The sequence below is a fragment of the Uranotaenia lowii genome, chromosome 3 (assembly GCF_029784155.1).
Source record: "Uranotaenia lowii strain MFRU-FL chromosome 3, ASM2978415v1, whole genome shotgun sequence".
Lineage (NCBI taxonomy): Eukaryota > Metazoa > Arthropoda > Insecta > Diptera > Culicidae > Uranotaenia > Uranotaenia lowii.
The window spans coordinates 71,695,108-71,713,808 of NC_073693.1; the positions used below are offsets into that span (position 1 = coordinate 71,695,108).

The 18,701-nt window shown below is 36.9% G+C and overlaps 1 protein-coding gene across 1 annotated transcript; it reads left to right on the top strand.

Annotated features, from left to right (window-relative positions):
- Positions 1-12,238: 12,238 nt before the first annotated feature.
- Positions 12,239-13,438, top strand: LOC129756887 (retinin-like). The gene is made up of 2 exons (XM_055753931.1): positions 12,239-12,365; positions 12,456-13,438. The coding sequence occupies exons 1-2, from the start codon at positions 12,354-12,356 to the stop codon at positions 12,819-12,821; spliced, it is 378 nt and encodes a 125-aa protein (XP_055609906.1). The 5' UTR covers positions 12,239-12,353; the 3' UTR covers positions 12,822-13,438.
- Positions 13,439-18,701: the final 5,263 nt, after the last annotated feature.

Here is an 18,701-nt window from a genome sequence, read left to right on the forward strand (position 1 = left end):
CGGGAATCATCCGAGTTATTGCGTTAAGTACGGCGCGTGTGCAGTGACAGGCGCGAGTCTAGGATAAGCTGCTCTCGATCTGGCACACTACAGCAAGGTAGCAAACCTCGATCCCTGGAAATAAGAGGTCGGGCTTCGAGTTGTTAGAGGAGAGGTCAGGCCTCGAACCTCCAGGTGGAGGGGTTTGTGTGGTTAACCCCGAGTCTTCATGATAAGGGGTCGGGTCTCGAGTCGTAAGAGGAGGGATCACGCCCCTTATCAACAGGAGGAGGGGTACAAGTGGTCACCTTGAGTCATTACGAGTAGAGGTCAGATCTCAAGTCGATAGAGTCGAGTCGTAAGGACGAGAGGTTTTGCTGAAAGTGGTCTCGTTAATGAGTATTGCTTTGGAGCGCACTAGCGCGGATAGACCTCCCACTATTGAATTATAGTGTGCTAAACAATTCGAGGTGGGAACCAGGTCTGCGGCCCTAGGTGGAGTTTAGGGAGTAGGGGGTATACACGGAGTATATCATGAGTCTTCCCATTGTACCCAGAGTAGTAAACTGGGAGGACGCGGTGGCTCGGCGTGCCCTGGAATACAATCCGATTTACCACCTGTGGTTACCAACTTAAAAAAAAGCGCTTACCTTGCTTTCTAGGTAAATTTACGTTTATATTGTTTTCGGTGAAGATTTATAAAAAAAAAACAATATCCTAGTCTAGTTAAATTCCTTTTGTGGAACAACAACATGAACATGAACATGAACATTATCAACATCACATTTCTTTCTTGAGGAAGACCATACCCAATGTAATTGACCATCTTTTAAAATATTACGTTTTCTTGTGGCTTGTGATATAGCTCAGTTGGCAAGTCTGTTGTCTCCTGAGCCGATGTCCGCGAGTTCGAGCCCAAGAGTAAACATCGAACACAGTTGTACCGGATAAGTTATTCAATAACGATCCGCCAACTGCAACGTTGATAGAGTCGCGAATGCCATAAAGATGGTAAAACGACTATAATCGAAAAAAAAAAAGTTTTCTTCAAAGCTTTCTTTCGTTTTAGGGGTTAAATTAAGGGAAATTTGATAGTAAGTTTGAAATATACCAAGTTGCAAATAATTTATTTATTTTGCTAATTTGGTGTTCCGTCTGATGACATAACCTGATGAACAATATTCTATTACCACCCGTCCAGAATAGACGGGGTCTAAGCTCTCGGATACCTGGTCGTTCCTCTGGGAATCAGTGAGGGTGGGTAAACATGACCTTCTTTTGTAGGCTGGCTCGATCTTGGCTTGATCTCACGAAGGACCTCAAGGTCGGCTTTGTGTCTACTTTGGACTCCCAAGACTCGGATGTGATCGTGCTCGAAAAAAGGACATTTTAATTCATGTTATAAATTTTGTGTGATGTGTGAGATTTGTATGTGTGTGTATTTTGTGTGAGGCGATACGCTCACCGTTTCGTGCAGGACTGCGGCGTCGGAACGTTCTCTTGGGCGGTGAGGCTGGTGATGGACTGGCGAATTCCCGGAGGTTGCTTGGTGAATGGCTGGAGGTCGATTGGGGCTGGTTGTGGCTTGAATGAAGCTAACCAATAATGCTGATCAACGTTATGGGCGTTACTTGGCGGGAAATGGCCATGCGTTGAGCTTGGCCGGCTTGTGGGATTCTTTCGAGGCGATTTGGCAAGGTCTGACTTCTCTGGGCTCTCTGGTCGACAATCGGAATGGTTCTGGCTTGCCCGGTCTAATTGGCGACCGAGTCGAGCAAGCTCCAGGTGCCGCGGGGCTGACGTCCCCCGGTAACCTCGAGTGAACCGCTCTGGTTACCTGGGCGAGTGAGTCGGCTTCGGGACACAATTTGCGATGTTCGTGTACCTATTTTCGGTACAAGTTACGATCCGGGCTACTTTTCTTGCCCAAAAACTTAACCGACACTCCGCGAATCACAAAGCGCCTGAAAGTTAGCAACGAACGCATGCGAGGCGTTCAGCGCAGTTATCATCTCTTTCCGACCAGCTCCCTGAATTTTTCCTCCAATCCAGTGAACTGAAATTCGCCACCTTGTGATGTTCATCATGTTTGTGATGTTATACGTATTGTGTCTTAACCTAGCCCTTATACTGAGCCATTTTTTGAATTAATTAGAAATCAATTTTTCAACTTAAAGACCCATCAACATAAGTAATTATTTTTTGTTTAAACTGCGACTCAGAGGTGGGTCTTGACTAAAACATTCAGTAAGTGAAACTTTTTTTTTTATTGTAGGGAAATGAATCCAACTGCGTTAGTTGAAATTTCAGGGACTAGACAAGATGAAAATTAAGGTTGAAAAACATGCGAAAAAAACTCGCCTTGTCTCCCGGTAGAACTTGAACCCACAGGCGCAAGATGTGGGTTCAAGTCCTACCGGGAGACAAGGCAATTTTTTTTCGCATATTTTTCAACATTAATTTTTATCTTGTCTAGTCCCTGAAATTTCAACTAACACAGTTTGATTCATTTTTCCACAAAAAAAAAATTAATAAATAATTAAATTAAACGATTAACATTAAAAAAGAAACAAAAACTAACATACAACAAGACAAATGTTACAAACGGTAACATTCCTTTAATTCACTCGTTTTATGGCAACCATTATCCAACTTCTCGGGCATCCCACATTCGCCAGATCACGCTCCACTTGGTCCGGCATTCTTGTAACATGTCCTGCCCAGCGTATCCGGCCAGCCTTCAGCACCTTCTGGATACTGGGTTCGCCGTAGAGTCGCGCGAGCTCGTGGTTCATCCTTCGCCTTTACACTCCGTTTTCCTGCACGCCGCCAACGATGGTTCTTAACACTCGTCGCTCGAATACTCCGAGTGTGCGCAGGTGCTCTTCGAGTAATATCCACGTTTCATGCCCGTAGAGGACAACCAGTCTAATGAACGAGCAAACAGATTCATGGGAAGTCATCAGGCCTGCTTCATGGAGGGACGGTCCACGAGGGACCAGATCTTCACATTACGGCAAATCCTCCAAAAATTTCCGTGAACACCAAGTCCCTACGTACCATCTATTCATCGACTTTAAAGCCTAATACGACATAATCGACCGTCACGAGCTATGGAATATCATGGACGAGAACGGCTTTTCCTGGAAGCTGATCAGACTAATCAAGGCGACGGTGGAAGGAACGCAGTGCTGTGTGCGGATTTCGGGTAAATTGTTGAGTTCATTCGAATCGCGCAGGGGGCTTCGGCAAGGTGATGGTTTATTCTGCATGATTTCAACGCATTATCTATCGCAAACTGAAACGCGAAGCAGGGAGGATTTGGTTGATGATTAATACGTCCAAGACGAAATACATGCTGGCCTGCGGATCCGAGACCGACCGAACCCGCTTGTCCAGTAATAACAAGGTCACGATCAACGGCGACGAGCTGGAGATAGTCGAAGACTTTGTCTATCTCGGCTCACTGGTGACCGCAGAGAATGGCACCAGCCGTGAGATCCGGCGGTAAATTATCAGCGGAAGTCGTGCCTATATGGACTCCACAAGTAACTGCGGTCGAGAAGACTTAGCCCTCGCACTAGAGTGCCCCAAATGACCCGACTTTCGAAAAAGTTATGCGCTGCAGGCTAAAATTGATCCTAGGCCTAGTACAAGATCTCATGCCAAATTTGGGCCAGATCGGATCACGGGAAGGGGTCGCTCAACGAGCCTGAAGTTTGTATGGGATTTTGAGACATTTTGTTCGGGAGAAACATGAAAAACCAGTTTTTCATCAATAACTTTGGTTCCCGTCGGCCGATTTCTTTCAAAAACGGGTTTTCTTAAAGCCTAAACTATGAAAAACATTCCATCCGAAGACTGCATATCGATAAGAGTTAAGACAAAAAAGTTATTAGACTTCCAAAATGGGCTAACTTTTTTTACGGTGGTATTCATCACTGCTAATGAGGCGTCAACAAGTTCGACCGCCCCGACTCATTTACAGTGATGAATACCATCCTTAAAAAAGTTAGCCCATTTTGGAAGCCTACACAGTCATTACAGTCATTGTTTACTAGGAGGTGTAACGATATGAGAAACTCCCGATTCAGCCATTTGGATTTGGCTACTATGGAGTTCGTGGAGTTTGTTTACTAACGAAGCCCTCAGCTCGAACAAATCTTCCGATGTTTACAAACAAACTCACTGAACCTCACCGCGCTCTTCTCGCCTACTTACTGACAAAGTCAGAGACAAAGTAACCTTGGTGAATCCATTCGTTCGATGCTATTGATGACGATGCTATTGATTCATGGCCAGACTTAGACCCTCAAGGAAGAATGCCACTAAGAGGACAATTCTTAGGATAAAGACTAAGACCCATATTTGATATTCAATTTACACAACTTGAGAGGAAAATAAGCCGATATTGGCATAGATGGTTTTTAGGCACCCCTTGCGTTCCTGAAATTAAAACGTTTTTCCTCATGAAGCATTCGTGGCGAAGCATGATCGTCAGAGAGTCTAGAACAGGCATGTCAAACTCGTTTAGGTGTGCAGGCCGCATTAAAAAAATTCTATGCATAGAGGGCCGCAGCCAAAATCAGTTGGAAAACATAATAGCAATTGTTTACAAAAAATTGAACTTTATTTATTGACGTCAAATTTCAAATTTAAAATTGACCTCTGAATCCGAATAGAAGTAAAAAAAATATCTGCGAAGAGCAGTTTATTGGTCAGATTATAAAAAAAGATAATTTTTTGAGCAGTAGCTGAAGATATTTAAAAAAAACACACAATTATTTTTTTTCATTTTACAGTACATATTACAAAAACTGCTCTAATCAGATTTTTCGGATTTTTTTTAATTCAGTTACCGGTATGGTATTAAAAATAACTCTCAATTTACGAATTAAAATATTGTTAACTGATGTTATTAAAAATGTATGCTGTTTATACTCACGCATTCGGATAGATTTGAGACAATAAAAAGACTCCAGCGGTGGGATATGTTTTTGTTCAATTTCGGTGCAACCAACACACTTACCGCAAAATTAACTGAACGATAGACAAGTGGTCAATTAAATAAAATTATTCAGAGCTACAAATTTAATCTCAGAAAATTTTTGATTATTTAGAATGGGATTTTTTACTATGAATAATGTTGGTATTCATGCTTACGTACATCTTCAATTTAAAAAATGTCACAATATGTCTGTTGTTCCTTCGGTAAAACAAAAATAATAGAACCAAAATATTTTTTTTTAATTTGGCTTCGTCTGACACGACTGGCTAGGATAAGGTTGCCAGAATTTTTTCAGCACGTACCCGGGTCGGAGAATCCGGGCTATTTTTATCTAAAAACCTGGCAAAATCCGGGCATTAGATTCCTAAATGACGACCAAAAATCCGGGCAATATCCGGGCAAATTTGGTCCAAATCCAGGAATTACTCAACACAAATCCAGGAAAAAAAACATGAAATTTTTTTTTTCATCAGCAGTTTTCAAATCTTATTTTATAAATTTCGTTTTAGACGCATAATTAAAAAAAAAATTACAATAAAATTTATTTATTTTTTGTTTATTTTGGCAACTGGGCCGGGCCGGATTTTTGTCAAATTTTGTATCAAATATCCGGGCAAACCCGGGACACGCGTTTATTTTTCGCTGACAGTGAAAACTTTCTAAAAAATAAATTTTAAAAGTGATTTTCAAATGAAATTGAGAAAAAAAAGTTACCGAGAGTTAGCTAAGTGGAATCCCAACAGGACGTTTTGAGGAGTTTTTGTGAATTGAGGTGGAATCAGAGGATTTCATTTTTAGTTTGATTAAAATGTTGTTTTCCGGTAGCATGGAGACGAAATTGTTTCTATGCATTCTCAATTCGGGGGAGTCGAGATATTTTCGTATGAGTTTTGAAAAGTTGGAAAAAACAGGTGTTTTTGGTTGCAGTAGTGATTTAGCTACCAAGCTGTGTAGCTTTTTAGTGTTTTTTTACTATGAAATATTGCCGAAAGTTGCCTCCCGAATTTTTTTTGTGATGCCGTGTGTGAGTTATGAATTAGAAACAAAAAGAGAAATGGTGAAATCGAGAAGAAAGTATGGTTGCTGTGATGTGTTTCTGGTTGGATTCCGTTTTAATAGAATGGTTTACTTTCATCAATCGGACAACTACATAGACGGCACACGGATGTTCACATTTATGCTGATACTACCAAATGAAAGCTAAGTAGAACCATTTTCATTAGGTCACCTTGTAAGATTGAATTATGTTTTTTTTAATTTGGTTTAGATGAGAGTGTTGTTCATTAATTTTTAAGCCATTTCATTTGCGATCCAATAATAATTTTACAAAGTTTTCTAGAGCTTCGTAGATCACTTGCCTTTTTGTGTGACTATCCATCTTTCTTGCTATTTTTTGAGCCAATCTACTTCTATTTTTCGTATAGCAAACGGATCTTGTGTGCGTTCCATTCCGCTTTCTGCTTTATTTTATACTCACAACACTTTTCATCATTATGTGAAACGTGGGTGGGTGTTCAGGGGGTGTTAAAGGAACCTGGTTGTATTGGTTTAGAATGATTTGAGAAGCGGAAGTGTTTGAGTGAAGATGAATGAGATACCTAAGGAGAGCGATTTCTTCCGAACCTCAATTTTAATGTAATTCATACTGTAGATGAAAAAAATTAATTTTGACTGTATACATAAGTTTCTTATTGACATTTTCACAGGTTTTCATTTTTAACACCACTTTTATCATACTGCCGAACAACGTGACATTTAATTTTCCAGAATATTGCTACCTTTTATTGATCTGATAATTCTAGTAGATGCCAACCGAATTGTATATATACCAATACTGGAATCATAACGCAGAACTAATGATATTATATATTGCACGCAACGCACGTTGTTTTAATCATTGTTATTAAATCTAATCATAAATATTAGTTTTTAGTATGTATTCCTTTTGGTGTTGAAATCTTTTGGAATAGAAAAATTCTAATCATTTTGGTGCTGTATTAATAATTTCTCTGCTCTTTCAAATCTTTTCAAAAGCGAGCAATGGCGCTATAACCATGGTCGATGACCTGAGATGAAGGTTCAGGGATCCAGAATTAAACAGTGTATAATGGTTAAAGAAATTTCTTTAATTATTGTATTGTTAAATTTGGGACTCTCTGTAGAAAATCCTCATTTCCATCCCCTGAAGGAAAAATCGCAAGGCCCAACACCAAGGAGCATAGAAATATCTTAGAATCTATGCTCCCAACGAATAAATTTCAAATGAACATGGGAACGTATGGTACTGTTGTCCACGTTTCTTCCTCCCCTGGTTCCAGTCGTCTCTGCGTCCAATACTGCACAGTGGGCCCGGCCTTGTAAAGATGAAAAGAAAATGTATTTTTACTATTCACCGGGATGCTGACAAGATCTGGCTGTGTATGTATCATAAGCATAAGCATAAGCATAAGCATAAGCATAAGCATAAGCATAAGCATAAGCAAATATCCGGGCAAACCCGGATAGAACCGGGCAATCTGGCAACCTTAGACTAGGACCATTCTGGCCCAACTTGCACCAAAATACTTGGAAGATATTTATGTTGTTTCCGCTATGAATGTTTACACACAATTTTACACGGAAGCGGGAATCACCTCAAACTGTGGTTCAGAGCAACAATGTTACGCGTGTTTTTTCTGAGAGGAAATCTGAACATCGAAAAACATTTGCATTACGTTGCAAACGTTACATTCAACTTTAGTTTTTTGCAGTAATATTTTACATAAAAATCAGTGGTGTTTTTTTGTGACAATTTAAGACGGGGCTTCGCGGGCCGCATTGACCAAGGCCGCGGGCCGCATGCGGCCCGCAAACCCCCAGTTTGACATGCCTGGTCTAGAAGATGTCGAATGCTTCGACTTCGTCTACACGCATTTTTTTCATTAAGGGCGAATGATGATTGTTTGATGGGTGTCGGTAGTAACTCAGAAAATAACTGATCACTAACGAGGGGAAGAAAAACAAATTAGGTATGCGTCGCGACCACATTTTTCGCACTTTTGATCAAATTAGAAAAAAAAATCAAAAATTAATTTAAATAAAAACAGTTTTAAATTATTTTTTATTTTTCAATAAATTTTACCAAATGTGCTTAATCGCTTAATTAAGCATCGCAATGGACTAAAGCAATAATAAAACGACGAAAATTCGACTTTTCTACGAGTAATGCGGATGTTTTCTTTGAAAAAGGACTTAAAATATGTGGATTTGTATTGAAAATTTACCAACTTTATTAAATCATTTGGCAAGGAACCCACGAGAACCCACCGACATTTTTTACATGCATTTAGATCATAATCACAGCTGTCACTTCTCGAAAAATGAGGTGCGCCAAACTGCTCGCAAGCAAGTTATTGCAATTTGAAAAATGTATAATTTTAACCAATTTTTTGGAATTTTGACAGAAAAAATCCGCGAAACGAATAAGTTTTCCACTAGAATATCTCATATAAGTCTATTCCAATCGAATACTGTGGAAATTTGAGGTATTGTATAGCTAAACACAAAAATAGGTGAAAAAAACCATTTTTTTGCAAGGTTTCCTTAAATTATTATTTTTGCAAGTTAAGTACACAACATAGAGCTTAACAATGTTCTACAAAGTTGATGTAAAAGGTATAATGAACAACTTTGTAGAAGAAACCATGCCTGTATCTTGCTTCTGTAAAAAGTTAGATTTTGGCGCCACCTTGCGGAGAAAAATAGAACTAATTCAAATCCATCAATAGATAGCGCAAATATAGTCGAGTAACTTTGTGGAAGACACCAATGAGCTACAACGAAGCCTCTGGCCTGCAGTCAATTTTGACTGCAAAAGTGTGGTTCCTGGTCCACTGTGCGTCGTTCAATGCTGAAAAGCGTCGTTTCTAAAGAAAACAGACTTTCTATGTTAAGGAGCTGAATCGTTGGTGACTAGGATCGGGGGAAGAATCATTCTGATCGAAGATCAGCAACCTTGGATGAACCACGAGCTCGCGCGACTCTACGGCGAATCCAGAAGGTGGTGAAGGCTAGACGGATACGCTGGACAGGATATGTTGCAAGAATGCCGGACGACTGTCCCGCAAAACAGGTGTCCGCTGCCAATCCGGTAGGAACGAAACAAGCAGGGGCGCAACGAGTGAGGTGGTTAGACCAAATGGAGCGTGATCTGGCGAATGTGGGATGCCCGAGAAGTTGGAGAATGGTTGCCATGAATCGAGTGAATTGGAGGATTATTGTTCATCAGGTTATGCCGTGAGATGGAACACCAAATAAATAAAATAAATATATACGGAGAGTTTTGGGCGCATCTTCAGCATCACCAGATAGTGGTCTGACTCGATGTTGGCGCCTCGACATGATCTTAGTGTCAGACAATTTGTTTACATAGTGTTTGACTTTCTACAGCTCTATCTTATGGAAGATACCCGGAGTAATTTTATATCTATTTAACTGTTTAGTTTTGTTCATAGCTTTCTTTCTTTAAATTTAATTTATTCATAGTTAGTAGTTATCTTGAGGGCCGTTCATGTACATTTCTTATCAAAATACGCTTAAGATAATGAGTAAAGTCTTCAAGGTCGTATTAAAGGGGGGGGGGGGGGGTCAATGAGAGCAATCGTCCCGGGCCCCCGGCTCAGAGGGTCCCCGGAGGAAAATTTAAATTTAATTCTAACTTTAATCATACTGCTTTAAGTTCAAGAAAACTAGGAAAGAAAATGAGAATCGGAAATCAGAATTAAAATGTTTAATATAACAGGTAAGGGGGCTCCCTTGAAATAATATCTCCAATAGTTTCACTCCAGTATAAGTTAAGGGGGCCTATAGAGAAAGTATTGGAGAATTTTCCCCGCATTTTTTAGTTGAATAAGCACCAATTTTTACAATACCTGGCGATATCTGGGCATTTGATCTCAAATCTTTCGACATAAAATCAGGACAAATCAAAGTAGAACTTGGTGATTTAAAAAAAAAACTTTAAGAAAGTGACAGAATCCACCTAAACTTTTAATTTTCTTTTTATCGAAACACGTCAGCAGCGTTGACATCTCTTTTCAAACTCCCAAATAAAACTTTGGGATTTGGATAAATAAAACATAGAAAAGTTGAGCCTAACTAAGACCTTAGTTTGCTTTATTTGTCCACTTTACTTTGAAAACCCGGTCATGTCTGAATACAACCGGGGAATCTGGAATGCATACTCTACAAAAAATAGTACATCAGTTTCTCATACATTGAACGAAGAATATATTTCAGGAGTTTCCAGTGATTCAAGCATTATATGTTCTTATTAGAAAGTACTTTCTCATCATTAAAAAAAATAACGACTTTTCTAAGGGAAAAGATTATCTGTTTTTTAGTTTTTATCAAAATTTGAAAAAAATACAGAAATTATCATTTTTTGATAGCAAATTTGCCAAAAATTTGAAAAAGTGAGGAAAGTGAAGAAATCTGGAACTTTTCGGGAATAAAATTAATAAAACCAGACAATCTTTTGATTTTGAAAAAAAAAAACTGTATCTATCGGCCAAACTGAGTTCCGCTACTGCATTTTCATTATAATTTGAATCTAGGATTTGGAATTCTTATTAAAACTTTTTCAACTGATAAAGCCCAAATGTCATTTAACTACTTTTTTTTTAAATTATCTTCCACTAAAGGAAATACCCTGAATTCAGCATGTATATCATTCTCTAAATTAATCAAATTAATATAAAAAACCCTCTCATAGTTCATTCACGTTGAATCGCGAATTTCATTGAGTGATTTTCCAAGCATGAATGATTCTATATTTTCACTCTCATCTTATTCCATATTTATGATTCTGTGTCTTCAACATTTGATTTCCATTCTGAATTATTATTTTCGAAGGTACATAACTTTCTTCACATTTAGATAACTTTTTACAAAAGATTCTTAATTATTTTATATATTTAAAAAAATTTTTTTTTTTAATTTCAAGTTTTCATCCGCATTACATTTTCTAAATTTCAACACATGACATGAACACGATTTTTTTTTTTGTGTTTTGAAGTGAAATAAACATTTGGATTTGAATTATAATCTTTGCAATTGTAACTTTGATTCTCAAATTAAAAATTTCAATTTCATTCGTCATTTGATAGTGTGGTTTTAATTTGAGATTTTTAATTGTGGGTCTGAATAAAATTTGATTTTAGGTTTTGAATTTCGTTTTTTTTTTTTGGAATTTGAATTTTGTTCTGTTGTAATTTTTTATTTTGGATTCTTTGTCTAAAGTCTTTATGTAACTTCCCAATAAACATTAGGGAAACATTTATTCTGCTTTCAATGAAGCTCATATCAAGTGATTGATAGTTACATTTAATGGCTCTAATCAGCATTTTTATTTTCAAATAGCTGATTAATTCTTCCGCAATGTTTGCATGTAATAGATCAACAATTATTGTCTGAAGATATCAGACATAATGGTTATTTGAAAGCAATATAACAAAGCCTCTTTGTATGTTTAAAATATTATGTGTTCTCTGGGACACCATGTAAAAACATGATTCATAGGGACCTCCCGTGAAAATTTGCATGATTGAAAGATTTAGATGATTTAGAACATTTACCAAATGTTAGATACCTACCGAAGAAGTTTTTAAAAATGATTTCCACAGAAAATAGTCATGCCCACCCCCAACTGGAGTATCCAGTAAGTACCTAGCCCAAAAGGGTTTTTCGTTGGTCCCAAACTACCTTCGGCGCGTTCTTGGTCAAAATTTAGATAGCTAGCATACTCAAACCCACCACTTTCTTGCGGAGCAACCCTGGAACACGGTTGAAGGTTCTGATGCTTATACCTACATCATAGGGTTATAGTGTTGGGTAGTAGCTAGCTAGTTGACTCTCGAATTGGGGGAGGGCGACGACGATGCTTGTGTTCCTCTATGCATAGCAAGTAGCGGGTCCGTCCGGCTGGCTGGCCGAAGTAAATGGAAGTATATGGACCACCACTTCATCTCGGAGGCTTATGGTCCGGGGTACGAGATGCCAACCAGGGTATTGTGCAAACCTAACCCCTTCCGACTTGCAGCAAACGGTAAGAATGGAAGGAAAAAATGCTAAAGAACGCTTCTGTTGGAATAACTTTTTCCCCTGTTTGTTGGCTTGACACTGACTGAGGTTGTACTAGCTGGCCGGGGTTCTACTAGTTACTTATTAGTATAGAATAGTGGAAGCATTGATGGGACCCCTGTGAGATCTCGTTGGAATTGTCCGTCCGGGGTATAAAAGAAGCTGCCAGGTACCGGCTAAGATCGTAGTTCAATCCAAACGTTCTTCAACACAGACCTCTCGGGGAAAAATAAAATCTATTTTCACAATGTTCAAATTGGTAAATTTTATACCGGAAGTGCTCGGAAAAATCCTGATTGGGTTCTAACGCATCTTCCTGTTTTGTTTTCTGGATATTTTTCCTAACCAGGTGGTGTTGTCTGCGTTGCTGGCTGTGGTCGCGGCTCGTCCCGGATATCCGTTCGCCTATCATCATGCCCCGATCGCTTATCACGCACCGGCCCTGATCGCCAAGCCAGAGATCTACTATCAGAAGAGCATCATCGCTGAACCGGCCGTGGCCCACGTGGGAACCGTAGTGAAACATATTCCGACGGCTGTTTCCCACCAAAGCTCGACCGTGGTCCATAGTGCGGCTAAATTGGCCGAACCAATCTACGCACCAACCCTGAAACATACCGTCGTTTCGACCCCGATTGTCAAAACTTCTTACCATGCCATCCCGGCTCTTCACTATGCCGCTCCCGCGTACCATTGGGGAGGTCATCATTACTAAGTGGAAGGAACCCCTTTAAAATGCTCCCGTCAACTACCCAGCTCCTAGTGATTGTGATACCTATCTATTTTGTTGCGAAGACTACGATCAATCTGATTAATAGCTCAAGATGAAGGAGAAAAATACCTGAAATTAGCGCGTGCAATGCGTGCAACCTTAACCCCTACTCCATTAGATTGTTAATGAATGTTCAAAAAAAAAAAAGAATTTGCATTTCACCCAGGATGATGGTATGATTAAGTTGTTTGTTTGATATATCGTCATCGATCAAACTGCTATTGTTCATTGGTGCAAGTAATGAAAGATTAGTAGTTTGATGGGGAAAAACCTGTTGAGATGTGAAAAAATAGAACCAAAAACTTTAAGAGCTGTGTTTTAAGTGACAATTGTGAAAACCCAATTCCTTGCTTGTGGTGCCCAAATAATGATGTTTTATCACCAATTGAACTGGAAACGGATCTTTCTAAGACCAAATTGATTGATAAAAAATCGACTATTTATAACAAGGGTTTTCAAAGTGATCCCAACCGCCCTCTTGGGAGCGTTAGTAACTTCTACGGGGGCGATGAGCTCAATTTTAAATTTGGGGGGCGTTGGAAGGGCTCAGGGGGCGGTGGGTCCTTTTTAAGTTCACATTTTCACAAATTACGAAACAACTTAGAATTGAAATGACAACGAGTACGTTTAATGCCAAACAATGAAACGACTTTGAAGAACTCTGAAAACAAATTATAGCAAGGTTGAGGACAAATATCTGTAAACTCACAAAGTTGTTAAGCAAGTTTTTGTCTCTGTAAGCTACAATCACATTCAGATTATTTTTTAATTGTGAAAGATTTCGTATACGATCTGTATATTGATCTGGTTTTGTAAGTTTATTTTGGTTTGAACTAAGAAGCATAAATTTTGGATGGCAATGAAGGCAAAGTTTATACAATGCCTGAAATTTTTAAAATGTAGTCTTTTAAAAAATTGACAAAAAAAATCTTTCGAATAGAGTCTATGATAAAAGGCGTCGCAGGTATGGTCATAGATTTTTGGAATAATAGACGATAATGCTAACAACTCACAGGATCTTTTATTTTTAAATCTGATTTGCTAATCTTTAATTAAATCGATAAAGAAATGAAATACGGCATTTTTTCATGATTAAACATCAAAAGTTATTGGATATTTACTAAATTTTTGGAATTAAGTTTTTGGAACATACAGTACCGTTCATAATTGTATAGAAATTGGAAGCAAGCGCACTGTCAGAAATCGCATTTTAAGGTTCATGCCTGAAATATTGCACCTCGCGTAACTTTTGATCTCATCGATAGAACTTTTCGAAAACTTCAGACATGCAAGCTTTATATTTCAACAATCACTCTGCAAAATTTCAATAAAAAATAAAGCTTAGTTTCAGAGATATTGCAGTTTGAATGAGAAAAGTCCAAAAAGTTCGATTTTCGTAGAATTACCGTTTCTCAGGCCACACAAACTCCAGAAAGCTTAAATTTTGTGATATAATAGTGTGATAGTTGATCTATCTAACGCAAAAAAATTGATCTAAAAATATCATCAGAGTAAAATGTTATGGAAGTTCAAAGTCGAAGTGACAGTGCGCTTGCTTCCAATTTCTATACAATTATGAACGGTACTGTATGTTAAATTTTTAGACCCGTGAGAAAAATAGTGTTCAAATTTAGTCTACAATTCCCACAAATAAAAGTTGAAATTTATTTTGTTATGAAATGATACTATTTCAAATACATTTTAAGCAAATTCACCGAATTATCAGTAAATCAGTAAATATTTTGTGACAAATAAAAGGCAAATTTTATAAGTAAGTAATTCTTTTTACCAAAATTTTGATAGATGATTAAGTATTTGTTCTGAAAAAAATTTTTTTTTTTTAATTTCAGTCTTGGTGCTTCAAGCAAATTTGAATTTATTTTGTGTTTTGTTTGGCTACAATTGATGGTTACGCGTTGACTTTTCGGTCTTCTCAAGTCAATTATAATAGTTTTTAAATGTGCTACATGATACGTTTTATATTATACTACTATAAAATTTCAAAAGCTTATGGTTTTGATGCGATGATAATTAGCATTCTTTCTAAAGATTTTTCAAAAATCCGCTCAGGAGGGCGTTGAGCTCAAAATATAAGCGAAAGGGGCCGGTATAGAAAAATTGTTTGAAAACCACTGATTTAGAATTTGACAGCATTTTGTCCCAGGTATTCAAAATACCAAATCCGTAATTTTTCATCAATTTTTGAATTATTCTTTTCAAAGTGAATTTTTTATGCGTTTCTTATTTTTAGAATATGTATTACTAGCTGACCGGTGTGCTTTGCTACACCTTCCAAAAATAAACGTAATTTGTAAAACTTTTTTATAAATTTTGATTTTTGTATGCATTATTTGAGATCAGGCTTAAACATAATTCAGAAGCAACTAGAGTTCCAAATTGCAAATATAAAGATTACTTCATATCACTTATTGAAACTTGATCTCTAATTTAGTTTATCAAGATCTGAAACTTGAATTCTGTTTTTAAAGCATCTTGATTACTTACAATATGCCAAAATTTATGTTTTATTCGCATGGATTCTGCACCCTGTATTCTGAATTAAAATCCTTTTTCTACCAAAACATGTTAAAAAAAATTTTTCGCCATATGCCGAACTTGCAAACATGAGACATTACAACTTGAAATGTTCCCAAACAACACTTATCATGGTTTGAAACCCTATAAAACCCATTTAAAAAAATCCAATTGAAGCATTTGGGTGTTCTGATTTAAATTTTTTTGGGGCATTATTGGAGGTGATATGCGTTCCTATTCAAGATTAAGTGATATATTTCAAGATTTAAACTTAACGACATTATCTGTTAAATATATTTTAATTAAAAAGCAGATTTTCAAAAATGAAATAGATAAGAAAAATCTGTTCAGGCTACGATGGTTTTATGCATTAATTTTATTCTCTGAAAATTGTCATGTAAACATCACTCGAAACCTTCAATAAAAATTTGATTTCCCACTTTTCAATATCATTGTTAATTTCCAATTAAGGTACGCCGGGGCGAGTGCAAACGGATTTACCCATAGTTTAACTATCATATGCCTAGGAAAAATAAGAATATTTTCAAAAAAATATCAGTTACAACACTAAATAAGTTCTCAACGTTTTTTTTTTTTGTTTTAAATGCATTCAATACTTGATCCTATTTGTTTGTTTTATCGAGTTTCATTAATACAGTGAGCGAAATATGAATAGTACCACTATGTGTTTCACATGTTTAAATATGAATGATTGAAAATCACCAAAATTTTCTTTTACAATTTGTTTTGAATTGTTTTGAATTTTAAATCATGCATAAGTTGATTTTTTGGACGTTGCAATTGGCGTTGAGGACCAAAAATATGAAAAAAAGGGTGCTAAATAAGAATAGTACCACTTGTGTTTTTCAACACAAACAAGATTATTTCTAGAAATTGTCTGTGTAGTAGTGAATATTAATGCTTCTACGAATTATTTGAACAGATAACTGCATTTTGAGGAGTTTTCTGGAATTTCAAAGATTTTCAAAGGTTTTAAAAGGAGGTTTTAAGAGATGCTCTTCTAACGTTAAGGAATTTTATATTTGAGCTATAATACTTTATCAAACCGCTTGATTTCTTCATAAACATTCATTAACATGACGTAAAATGATGAACCATAGATTCTAGGATTAAATTGAATTTAAAAAAAAAACAGGCTTAATATTCAAAAATACAAATGTTTTAAAATAGTCAATCACTATTTCTCTAGTTTCAAGTCATAGATGCTCATTTTCGAATATCTGGGTTTAATTCAGAAGTGCTGGATGATTTTGGTCAAGAAATAAGTAAATGGTACCGCGTGACCGCCTTGGAAATTCTAAAATAACAATTTCAAAAAATTAGAATTTCATCCAAGTCACTAAAAGTGAATTTCTTGAACCGATAATCAGAATAATTTTGTTCTTTCCGGATTCTTGATGGACCAGACGACTAGCAGTAATATTGGTATGATTTGAAAAAGAATCGGAAGTTGAGATGAGCAGGAATTTTCTCGGTGGTATATTCTTGTGCTGATGATTTTTTTTTTGCAAATCCGGAAAAACTTTCTGCAGCGTGAACTCCAACAAAACTGTGTTGGAAAACTACCTCGAAATGATGAATATGGACCTAAATAAACCTGTAAAATCAATATTTTGACTTAATTTGGTGTTAACCGCAAGAAAGTGCTGCCATCTATGACTTAAAATTGGAAAAAGTGTGGTTAACTGAAAAGAAAACTAAGTTTTTGAATTCCAATCTTTTTCTTTCTTATTTGTGATTCAAAATAAACCCAGAATGTTTGTTTAATCATTTTACGTTATTTTAATGAAGAAAGTAACTAGTTTGTTAAAGAATTACAGCTGCAACAGTTGCAAATTACAAAAAAGTAAACTTATGCTTGATTTACCCGTTAAACAATTCAAAACAAATTATAGAAGAAAAATTTGGTGATTTTCGATCATTTATATTTTAACAGGCAAAACACATAGTGGAACTACTCTTATTTCGCTCACTGTATTAATGAAACTTGATAAAACAAACAAATAGGATCAAGTAATTTTGAAGTGAATTTTGAAAAAGTAATTTGTTTTCAAGAGCAAATGGATGAATTTGAAATAAAAAGTTTTTGTTTTATTTTAAGATAAGTTAACCACCGTTAATTAATTTTGTAAATTTATTTTCGGCATATCGGTGAAAAGTAGTTATGAAATTGATAAAGATGGATAAAGAAGTGAGAAGAAAATTTACAGATGTTGAAAAGAGCGAAAGAGCATTTTTGCGAGGAAACTTATTAACGTACACCATACTTTACCCTGCAACATTTCATTATTTAGGAGAAGTAGTACCGGGATAGAGGTGGCACTACCTTAACCTATACAATGAAATCTGGTTGGTCCAAAGTCTACATGTGGTGAACACGTATACTCCGGACGGCCCGACCGGAGTATACGTGTTCACCACATGTAGACTTCGGACCAACCAGATTTCATTGTATAGGTTAAGGTAGTGCCACCTCTATCCCGGTACTACTTCTCCTAAATAATGAAATGTTGCAGGGTAAAGTATGGTGTACGTTAATAAGTTTCCTCGCAAAAATGCTCTTTCGCTCTTTTCAACATCTGTAAATTTTCTTCTCACTTCTTTATCCATCTTTATCAATTTCATAACTACTTTTCACCGATATGCCGAAAAATAAATTTATAAAAAGTTTTTGTTTTGATTAATTTATATGCTTATTTCAATAAATCACTTCAATTGCCGGACCCTGTAGGTTCCATCATCCGTGATCACAATCCGATTTCTTGGTCAGAAGATTGTCGTAGAGCTTCCGAGCCCTCGGTTTCACGGAGTCAGCCTTTTTAGACTCCTTTTTGGGTGCTTCTGCTTCCGATGGGTCTGAACTCCAATTCTCTCTTTAGCGCGCATAACGTTAGTCTATGAAGTACCTAGTTTCTTAGCCACATCCCGCACTCATGCCGAAGGATGCCGTTTGAAGTAATCCTTGACTTTCTTGTCCATTGTAGGGTCAGCACTCAGCAGGGACAGGTATCCCACCACGTCTCGGAAAATCTGCGGAAGTACACTGTTCTCCATACTTTCACAACGCGGTTTGAACTATCCCGACACTCAGCTTCAACTTCAGCTAGTTTTTTTGATTGAAAGACCACTCACACTGCCCCAACAGTACACAGCCAAAATTTGATTGGACACTACACGCTTTTAGAAATGACGGTTATTTTAATTTTTTTTATAATTATCGGAACAGTTTATATTGCGCTGATTAGTAATATTGATCACTTTTTTCAA